This window comes from Acyrthosiphon pisum, chromosome X, assembly GCF_005508785.2.
Source record: "Acyrthosiphon pisum isolate AL4f chromosome X, pea_aphid_22Mar2018_4r6ur, whole genome shotgun sequence".
In the NCBI taxonomy this organism is placed as follows: domain Eukaryota; kingdom Metazoa; phylum Arthropoda; class Insecta; order Hemiptera; family Aphididae; genus Acyrthosiphon; species Acyrthosiphon pisum.
This window is the reverse complement of record NC_042493.1, coordinates 80,073,913-80,085,605: the sequence shown is the minus strand read 5'-3', so window position 1 is coordinate 80,085,605 and position 11,693 is coordinate 80,073,913. Positions and strand designations below refer to the sequence as shown.

Below are 11,693 nucleotides of genomic sequence, written 5' to 3'. Positions count from 1 at the left end.
TAAGATGGCTCAGAGTGGTCTAAGCCCCCTCTGGCCCTCCCTTTTCATGTCCATGTAATTATGAATTATTATTTGTTAATTATAACACTCTGAAATAATTATGTATGATAATTTAGTGAATTACCAATAGGTAACTCTTACATTTTTCATATTTTTTTTTTGGAATAGGTAGGAAATTTAAAAATGACAATATTTAATAATATTAATGACTGTATTTGATAAAAAGAAATTATTTAAATACATGCATACAAATAATTTAGATCAAAAAAGTAATTATACAATGAAACATTTTTAATTTTAATCCTTAAATCATAATATATTTTCAATTTTCTATGGGCTTTGGTGTACAAAAGCGTTCGTTTTTCGGCCTCTTTAGGACATACAGCGCTCCCGGTGGTGACGACTGTCTGTGGTAAAATTTTCAATCAAGTTTTCAAACAAGTGACGACACCTTATCAATACACCTTGGACCGGAAACATTTATGTCACGGACTATTTACAGTTTGTGAATTTAAAATGTCATTTTTCAAATATTGATTTAGTTATATCTATAAATTAATAAGTTATAGATGAATGTACAACATGGAAATATATTTGGTTATTTTCTCATTCATAGATAGCTAACTGCCTAACTCATGCCAAATAAAAATCTATAAATGATGTATATTTGAGCGGATTAGAAAATCATTTAGACATGAGAAATATGGTGCTAAATGTTATTTTATATTATTTTTTTAGCCTGAAAAATATGTATTTGGTCATCTTTGCCTGTATAAACATATTTCAGACTAAGGCTTAGATGTGAGCACACATTGTTTTCTCTCTCTGACCCACTCACACATACCAAATTGTACATTTAAATTAATGATTATAGTAATAATAATTTCTAAAATTAGAGGGAAACGACCACCCATAAAATTTGAAGGTAAGATTATTATCTAGACCATCTCATAAGCTTTTTATTATATTATTTTAATTTTAAAGCGAGTTATGAGTATTACAAAATTAAAAATTGTTTGTATATCTTAAAATACTCATAACTCGCTTACATACATTTAAATAATTATTGATAATGAAAATTGTAAGAAGTCAAAATTTCATAGTTTAAACTTAAGAGGTACTTAACAATATGAAGTATATTTCAAAAAGAAAATGACTTAACATTTAATGCCAATAGTAAAACTGACCAACAAAGAGTGTACATTTCATAGACTCATCATTTCACAGTTAATGGTACACAATTTTTTTATAATTTTTAAAACATCAATATTTAAAACACCTGAATAAAGCAACGCAAAATTCTTATTTTAATACTTTAAAATATTATTTAATATAATAAATGTATAGTCAAGTAGGAGATAATATCAATACATTTCATAAATAAATAATTGTGAAAAAATGTAATATTATGTTCTTCCATAATATTATAGTCATTTTTGGAATTTAAAAATTATTACTTATAAAATTTTCTATTTACGTATATTTTATTTTTATTGATTTTGTTTTTGTGTTACTATTTATGGTTCTCATTTTGATGTATTTATTTACTTGAAACAATTTTAGAATTTCAATAATTTTCAAAATATATATTGTATATTATGAATATTGTAATTATTACCACGTATTATGGTTATAATTTTTTTTATTTTTAAATAACTCCCATTAATTGACTCGATTGAAATTGTATTCCGTTACGTTTGCTCAAACCGGTACATGTATGTAAAATAGTAGGTATCTGCGGAAAAAAATAATTTTTTTGGTTGAAGTCTCTACTGAGTCTACTGAATCTAGAAAAAAAAGCCTGTGTAGGAAAAAAACCTCTTACCAACAAACTTTAAATATTCAATGATTATGCTCTAATTATTGATATTATTATTTATTTATAATTTATTTTAACATTTAAAAAAATTTGAAACAACGTAAGTAGTTAATCCTGTAACCAAAAAATCTATTAGAATGACCCACTTGTAACCTACAGTACAGCAGAGCGTCACCCACTTACAAGCTCTGTTTTAATTTCATATTAAGTTCTATGTTTATTTTGTATAATTTTAATATTATTTAATTGTAATAGGTAAGTACACTAAAACATATTATTCATATAGAGTTGGCATTTTCAATTGGCAACAAAGTTCACCGGATCAGTCAGTATTTAAATAAATAAGTATTGCCCAATTCTTATAAAAAAATATGTTAATAAAATTAGTATAAGTAAAATTTAAATACATAAGTATTAATGCTTATCAAATAAAAAAAACACATGATTTGCTATAGATATAACGAGGGTGATAGGTACAGAAGTTTTGGGAGACACTATAAAGGTACCTATCTAAGATCTATAATATAATATAATTAATGATAATTTTTTTTTCCGAATACCGCTGTATACCTAGTCTAAAGTCTTCTGTGTTTTTTTTCGTAAATTCATAATGATTCGTAAATATATCTAATTTGTGTAAGCAAAACGTTTTTGTGATAACCAAATTAATGTTTAAAAACCAGTTTGTCTATTCGTGATATGTTAAATACCTACTGAGATACAATAAGTTTATATAGGCAAATCGACACATCACGATTCTATTTACTCGCAAATGTGTACAAATGATAGGTATAATATAATATAATCCGCAATTCACTAACAAAAAAATAACCAAGTATGTTATATTTCAATGATTTTGTTAATTAATAATTTACATAATTCTATTTATTTATACAAATAATAATCATAATAGGTATACAATTTTTTTAAATATTTAAATAAGTTGATGATTCATAAATTTCAAAAATAAAAATTTGTAGGTAAATAATTATTATATAATATTATATTATAAATGGGTACCTAGCTCATATTATTTTATAGCTGTGTTATAGATATAAGTTTGTGGGTGGGGAACATTTTTAATGACAAAAATATGTAGGTATATACAAATTAAACTATTTAAAGCTATTATAGATATTAAATGTATAATGAATAATAATACATTTAACAATAAATAAAAAAACCAACAGATCAAATTCTATTGATACTAATAGAATAAAAACTAAAAAATTGGAAACTGAAAATGTCCCTAAACAGCTCAAAATAAGTCAAAATATTTTTAAAAAGGTATGGTATATAGAAAATGCTAATATAAAATTCAGTAAAAATTGCATGTAGGTACCTATGGTCATTTGTTTAAAAGTTACACAAAAAACCAAAATCGATTTTCTCGAAAATATATTTTGCTTGAAAATTCCGTTTTTCCTTAATTTTTCTTTTGTTTTCTGCGGCGCTTTTGAAAATTACTGGAAAAATTTTACTTTTGACCCCCCAGTACCAACTAGATTCACTTTCCTATCAGAAAAGATACTGTTGAAGAAAATCTAAGCATTTTTACTGTCCTAAAAGGTGATGACACCACAAAAAAAAATTTAAAAAAAAAAAAGCAGGTAAGTGGATGTTGCTCTGCTGTACAGTAGATTACAAGTGGGTCATTGTATAATGAATTGTATTAGATGAATTCAATGATATAATATCATTGAATAAGAAAAACGATTCTAAGCGGAGACGATTTGTCAGTCTGGATAATTTATATTGTTATTATTTATTTTATCATGTATGTTGAATTAATATTATAATGTTATAATTTTTTATAAATTAATTTGTTTTTATAAATTTCCAATTTGCTAAAAGATAAGATACAATATGTTGAAATCGAAGGACTCCTTCTGGTAGAAATTTTGTATACAGGATATAAAAAAAAAATAGAAATAGAAATAATAAACACTAGTTTTTTGTTCAACTTTTAAACAAATTACAGTAGGTACATGCAATTTTTACTGAATTTTTATATTTGCATTTTCTATATACCATGCCTTTTTAAAAATATTTTGACTTATTTTGAGCTGTTTAGGGACATTTTCAGTTTCCAATTTTTTTAGTTTTTTATTCTATAAATATCAATAAAACTTTATTTGTTGGGTACAAAACGTGTTGGATAAAAAAGAGTGAAAATTTTATACAAGGCTCCTGATATATTGTTACAATAGCAGTTGAAAAATATTAAAAATACATAGGCACAGATTTTTTTTTTATAAGCATTTAAAGTTTGAATTTTGACAAAATTTATCAAATTTAAAATTTAATGATTATTTTGTTGTTAAAAATGTATAATATGTTCAACTTTTTTAGCTAAGTATTAAAATTTAAAACAAGGTTTCACGTAAATAGGTAAGTATAATATTATTAATTACTTTATTCATAATAATATCATGAAATATCAAGCTTAGGCAAGTCAATGATAATTTTGAACTGAGTTAAATTAAGTTAATGGAAAACATTTAAAAAAGTTTAAAGTTAACAGTTAACCTAAAAACACCATTTTACCAATTTACCAAAAAATATCAAATACATAAAAACTTAGTTTTTTTATAGTTATTTTATGATCAATTTTAGACAAAATTACATATTATTAAATAACCAAAAATAACGATTTTACTTCTTTTGTAGTAATTTTATAATATTAATTCAACTTACCGGCTATTAATCTCTTCACCCAAGCCCTTAGAGAGCGATGTTTAGGTCTGACGGCGGTTACTGTAATTTCCATTTCTGCAGCATCTGCACGCCCCCAATAAGGGATACTATTTCCTGTAAACTGGCGGTCTCCAGGTTCAAATGTTTTGTCAAACCATTTTTTGAATCGGTATCCCCAATTCACTTTGATGCCATGTTCTGTATTAGACTAAACTGTTGCACATCGGATTCGACCGGCCTAACCAGTTGGAAAGTAAATTAATTAAAATTTTTATAATAGATTATCTAATTCTAGTTTTAAATAAAATTTAATAGAATAAAATAATTATGATAATAATTCTTAATTAAATTTTACTTTATTAAAAAAAAATTAAATTATAAATTATACTTATTAATAATCAAATCTAAATTTCTTTAATATTTAATACGTTATACTGAGTATTATTAAAATCCTTTAAGAACTTCAATAAATTTCATGTATTTTCTTAATTAAATAAAATTGTATGATAAAATAAATTACATTTTTATATAAGATAAAAATTACGTGGTTTAGATTAGTAAATCGATCATATTTAGTACAATAAAGTATAAATTATACTAAGTAAATGTTTATATTAAGATAAATCAAATCATTAGGTTATATTATCTAACAAACTAAAATTGTTTTGTTAGAAATTTTATTTAACAATTCCTGTTCTTTTGTTTATTTTCATTTTTCAGTATGCTTGATAGTGAATATGTTTCTGTTGGCACTTGGTTAAGTACATTAAAAATAACAAAAAAACATGAACGGCTATTGAAAACAGAATGGTACCTATAGTCATGGATGCCGAAATGATTATCATATGTCCTGAAATGATGAGACTGCACTGGTCACATAATATTCAGACTGGAAAAATGTGTGAGTTTAAACATATGGCTTCCTACGAGTACGACTGGTCAGTTATGCCATATAAATGTTGTGTGAGAAACTTGTCTTTATTTTTATAAATATATTTCCTAACTTAACAAGACTGTTGTAATTATTAATTTAATTAATTTTAAATAGGAATTCTGTTTTCAGGTTCGTATAAGAAATATATTTATATACAAATTTAAAATAGAACATTTTATTTTCTTCTCAAATTTGTATGCAATTCTCAATGACAATAATTAAAATTGTATGTTCATACCACCGTAAGAAATGTATACACTGTATTTATGCACTATTCATACAGACAAAAATACATAAAATGTGCTAAGTATTTATAAAATAAAAAACTTATTTCATTTTTAAAATATATTATTTTTTCTTCTTGTCTGTGATACATTTTGGGCAGAACCATTTTCCTTTGGGCTTCGTAATTAATTGGACACATTCAAAGTGGAACCATTCTATAGGACACTGAAATAATAAAAGAACACAATTAAAAAAACAAACCAATGAAACAATATTTACAATAAAAATGGAACATTATTGATTTTTTACTAGTTACAATAATATAAATAATAATAAAATAAGTAAAAATTATTAATGAATTAATATTAAAATGCTTACGTCTGGGTTATCACAGCCTATCATTTCACCATAGGAAACTTGGTTGCATAAACAGTATGTCGGTTCATTTGGATCAACAGGCATGTCTAATACTTCAGTCGAGTGAGCAACTCCGGCAACGATCAATTCACCATTAAGAGAACTAGTCTCTACTGTAACACTGGCTTCGCTATTGGTAGGGCTTGTTGGATTAGTGACAACACTGACCAAAGGTGTTTTGCTAGGTGCTGCAATGGTCGATTTTGCTCCTACTGAAGAAAGTTGGACATAAACAATAAAATCAACACAAACAATAGGTACTAAAATTATGTTGTGCCCAAACCTTTTTTCAATTGTTTTTTTTTAGATGTTATAGTAACGGTTTCTTCTTCACTTGATGCACTTTTATTTTTAACTTCTTTGACTTTATTCTTCTTACATCCTCCTGAAACCAACAAGCACAAAGAAATGGCGGAACACTATTGTAATACAATATATCGTAGAACACTTACGTTTTTGTGAACCTTCCTCTATATTTCTCTTAGCGCTGATAGCTTTGTCTTGAATTTCTGCTTCAAAATGGGATAAATCTGAATCTAATTTTCTAATATAATTATCCACCTGAAAGGTTGATACAACAAAGTAGAATAATTCTAGGATTTTGTGATCATCTCAAAATCAACATACCAATTCATAAGTTTGTATTGCCAGTTCAACTTTATCGTCACTATATTCTTTCGCTTTGTCAAACTGACGTTGTATGCTGGTCATAGTTTCATTCTTTTTTTCTACAGAGTATCTCTTGACATTTGACATATAATCGTTGGCCAGTTTGTCAATATTGCGGATCAGTTCTTGGAGTCTCGAGTCGAGGTCTCGCATCAGAGTGAAGTTTCGCTGTAATTCAACAGGAAGGTTCTCCAAACCTAAAATATCACTCTGTTAGTATTTCGTTGAAATGTTAAACCGAAAAAGAACTTACTGTCCAAATAGTGTTCCAGGTATAGCGCTGAAGTCATTATTGTTATTTTATGGTTCAGTCGAGAATTTTAGAAACAAAAAATAAGCAATGGGCACTCTCGTAAACAACAGTTACAGCATCTGGAGTTTATTGTGTACTGTACTTGTGTTTTTGTTTTATCAACTTTTTGAATACGAAATTTGCCACATACATTTCTTCTGTTGATATCGCAAGTCATGAGATCTTGTCATTTTGGTATGGCATGTCAGTATGTTACATATAGAAATAATATTATAGAGGCTTGATAACTGGCAACACTGCGCAAACATTTTCATTTTTCAAGCAGTTGTTTATTTAAATTTTAAGGGCCATCAGTAGTTGATGCTTGCGTAAGTTGTAAATATTATTACATCGTACAACAATGGCATGGTAATGTGTCTTATCAGTTTCAATATAACATACACGCACTGAGATATATGGTAATTATACATACCAGTGTTTTTCAAACTGGGGGCCGGAGACCCTTAAGGGGTCATGGCTATATTATCGAGGAGTCGTGTAATATTTATTTTATTTAAACTATTTTCTTTAAGTGTTTTAAAAAACTTTAATTATTTTCGACTTAAATTAAGTGTAGTATGTTAATTAGTTAATAAATAACCGACAATATCATTAATCATTATAAATAATTTATCTGTAGTACATGTAATTTTAGTGCATAATAAAAAAAAATAATTAATGATTTGGCCTTGACAGTCCCCATGACAAAAAATTATGAGAAGCACTGATATATACTATTTAATATTATCTACCTCAGTGCATACACGAATAACATGGTAGACATAACTCTTTTGATCCAAACAAGGTGTATTGATAAGGTGTCTTCACTTGTTTGAAAACTGGATTGAAAATTTACTACAGATAGTCATCAGCACCGGGAGCGCTATATGTCCTAAAGAGGCCGAAAAACGAACACATTAGTACACCAAAGCCATAGAAAATTTAAAATATATTATGGTTTAAGGAATAAAATTCAAAAATTTTCATTGCATAATGACTTCAATGTTCTAAATTATTTTTACACATGTATTTAAATACTTTCTTTTTATCAAATACAACTTTAATATTATTAAATATAATTAATTAAATTAACTAAATTGTCATTTTTAAATTTCCTATTACAAAAAAAATATATGAAAAATGTAAGAGTTAATTCACTAAATTATCATACATAATGCTTTCAAAGTTTTATAATTAACAAATAATAGTTATTAATTATTAATTAATATATTGATTTTAAATACAATTCATAATACTAGTACTAGTATTGTACTAGTATTTATAATACCTATGTGTTACCAAAATGCATATATTTTGAATATATTTTTATAAGCATTTATTACTCAGTTGTACCTATCACCATTGAATTTATAATATATTCATAGTGTTTATAGTATATTATAAAATCAATGCTATTATCTATATATTATTATATATTAACTGAGATCCTGGGGATAGAAACATATCTATATGCTAAATGGTTGATAGACTTATATGGTCATTCTAGATCAGTGCTTATTTTCTCTAGACTTTAAATGTTTATGGAAAAAGTTTAAATACTTAAAATGTAATACTATTATTAATATTTCTCAAAAGTATATTAAAACATTAATTTACTAAACATTTTAATAATTTATCTGTTTGAAATATTACATGTAATTTTAGTATATAGGTACCTAATTTAGAAAAAACAATTAATAATTTTGATTAAGGGGGCCTTGACAGTTTTACATTAAATTTAAAGAGCCTCATGTCGAAACAATTTAAGAAGCACTGTACTAGATTATACTGTAAAATATCTAAATATATATAACTATCTGTTCCGGTAAAAGATCATGTTTGTAATGTTGCATTTCAATTTAAAAACTTCATATACATTTTTCTAACATAATTTGTAGTTATTGAAGAAATAAATAAACAACATTTTTGATAAAGGTTGGTTGCTCAATACACAGTCAAATATTAACCAAATGTATCATAATGCATTGTGTCAAAACAAGAATGATATTCACTTGCAAAAGAAAAAAATTAGTACCTAAGTTGCTGAAAACAAGAAATCACGAAAAAACTAAATAATTTTTCAAAATTAGTTTGAAGCTTATCAGATAACTATTATTGAATAATACTCCACTCTACTAGACTACTATTAAAATTAGGAGCAGAATCATAATAGTTTGAATTTAAATTAATGATTTTAAGAATAGGATGCAAATATCCAAAGAAGTGACTTAATTATACATGATATTTTATAATTGATGTCTAATCGATAAAAAATATTGTAAATGATTAAAATACAAATGTAATGTATAATTACAGGCTCCAATTTATTATGCCAACTTGATTAAAAAAAACTTTTTATTATTCAATGTTTTTGTAAATACTAATTTAAATTTAAAAAAAAAAATAGCATTTTAATTCTTAATTTTTAAGATATTTTGCATTTAACAGTATGAAAACACAGGCCTTCATAGGACAGGAAGCTCGCTCTGTTGACTATAGAACTGTGGTAATATTTTCAATCAAGAGTGTATACGTATAGAGGTCCAGAGTGACGACATCTTATCAATACACATTGGATCCAAATAATATGTGCAACTGATAATATTTTTATCTTAGATACCTAGGTATCTGTATTTTATATTGTTTTTTATATTTCATATTGTTTTTAAAAGAGTTGACAATATTATGTACAATTACGTCATAATAATATAAACTTGCATAAATGTGAGGAATGTTGGTAAAGATGTGTTAATTTAAATTATGGGCTTATACCTATTCATAATTTTATTAAGAGTTGTACTCCGATGTGTTGTCTCCGTCTTATACACATACGACATAATACATTTTTGTTCACTAATTTCAATAGTATGTTGTTAGTTTTGATATTAGAGAGAATTGACCTATTATAAAATGTTAAGGTAAGATTATTATCTAATGACCCACGTAGGCTTTATTTGATATTATTTTTTTTAAATTAGTTACGACTTTTTTGTAACTGTTGAGAAAATACATGCAGGTACGACGTCCTCTTAATATAAACATACAAAACAAACATTGAATTATATATTATATTTAAATTTGTACACGGATCTGATTTTTAATTGTTTTCTTTTGCTTCACAGGAAGAACTTGAAAAAAATAGGTAGAGCTGAAATAAAAGGTCTAAAAGATGAGAATGGCCGTATGAAAATAGAATTTCAACAAATTGAAGAAGAAAAGAAGTTAGTTCAACTGAAATTTGAACACCTAAAGAGTGAAATTCGAAAAAGTAATAAATTTCTTTGACCTCATAGATCTGGTTGATACCTATCTAACTATTACTCTTTTGTTGAACTTACTTTTACTATTTGTGTACAAAAGTACACCTATACTGTAGGTACTTATTCTTCATCACTGATTTCTGTTATATTATTTTATCATTTTTTGAGTGTTTGCTATTTCTTCTTCTATTTTAACGATATATAACAATTATTGCTTTCAAATTTAATATAATAACACAACTATCATCTTACTCAAAACTCAACTTTTACCAACTTTTTGTAAATAATTTTTTTTTTTAGATTCTGAGTGGAACGATAAATGTATTGATTTTAAAATGATGTGGGTTTTTTGTTTTTTTATTTTTTATTTTTTTTTGTGTCTGTCATCACCTTTTAGGACAGTAAAAGTGCTTGGATTTTCTCCAACAGTACTTTTTCTGATAGGAAAGTGAATCTAGTTGGTACTTTGGGGGGTCAAAAGTAAAATTTTTCCAATAGTTTTTAAAAGCGTCGTGAAAAACAAAAGAAAAATTAAGGAAAAACGGGAATTTTTACGCAAAATCTGTTTTCGAGAAAATTGATTTTGGTTTTTGGTGTAACTTTAAAACAAATGACTGTAGATACATGAAATTTTCACTGGTTGTTTATATTTCCATTTTCTATACATGATAAAATTTTCAAATTTTTTGATTTGTTTTGAGCTGTTTACGGACGTTGTAAGTTTTTAATTTTTTTAGTTTTTTTTTTCTATAAATATCAATAAAGTTTTATCTATCGGGCCAAAAAGTGTAAAAAATTAATACAAGACTCCTGATACATTGTTACAATAGCAGTTGAAAAATATTAAAAATATATAGGCACAATTATTTTTTATAAGCATTTGAAGTTGAAATTTTGACAAAATTCATCAAATTTAAAATTGAATAATTATTTTGTAGTTAAAAAATTATAAAATGTTCAACTTTTATATCTAAGGATTGAAAATTTAAATAAGATTTCACGTAAATATTTAATTCTGTTACCAAAAATTCTAAGAAATACATAAGCAGAGTTTATTTTTATAGTCATTTTAAGTTCAAATTTGGACGAAATTACATTTTAAAAAACCTGGAATAACTATTTTAGTTATTTTGTTGTGATTGTATAATATTATTTGTGGCCTGTGGGTACTTGAAACTTCTAAATTATACTATATTATATATCTATGATAGTACCACAGTTTGTTGTTGATGTATAACGCGTTACCTAATGGATTTATTGTTGATACCTATTATTTTTTTTTTATTACTATAGATAAGTATACCTATAATATGTATGTCTAATAACTAGACTGACAAATCGTCTCCGCTCAGAATCGTTTTTCTTATACAGTGATATTAT

General features: G+C 25.7%; 1 protein-coding gene across 2 annotated transcripts; it reads right to left on the bottom strand.

Annotated features, from left to right (window-relative positions):
- Positions 1 to 5,624: 5,624 nt before the first annotated feature.
- On the bottom strand, positions 5,625 to 7,188 carry LOC100163066 (inhibitor of growth protein 5-like). Of its 2 annotated transcripts, none has more exons than XM_016803152.2 (6): positions 7,015 to 7,188; positions 6,720 to 6,958; positions 6,545 to 6,653; positions 6,376 to 6,477; positions 6,054 to 6,301; positions 5,625 to 5,900 (listed from the first exon to the last, which is right to left on the bottom strand). In XM_016803152.2, the coding sequence occupies exons 1-6, from the start codon at positions 7,049 to 7,051 to the stop codon at positions 5,799 to 5,801; spliced, it is 837 nt and encodes a 278-aa protein (XP_016658641.1). In that variant the 5' UTR covers positions 7,052 to 7,188; the 3' UTR covers positions 5,625 to 5,798. The 2 variants fall into 2 exon arrangements, with proteins under 2 accessions (XP_016658641.1, XP_001948924.2); XM_001948889.5 differs by having other exon boundaries at positions 6,054 to 6,304; positions 7,015 to 7,186.
- Between the last annotated feature and the right edge of the window lie 4,505 nt (positions 7,189 to 11,693).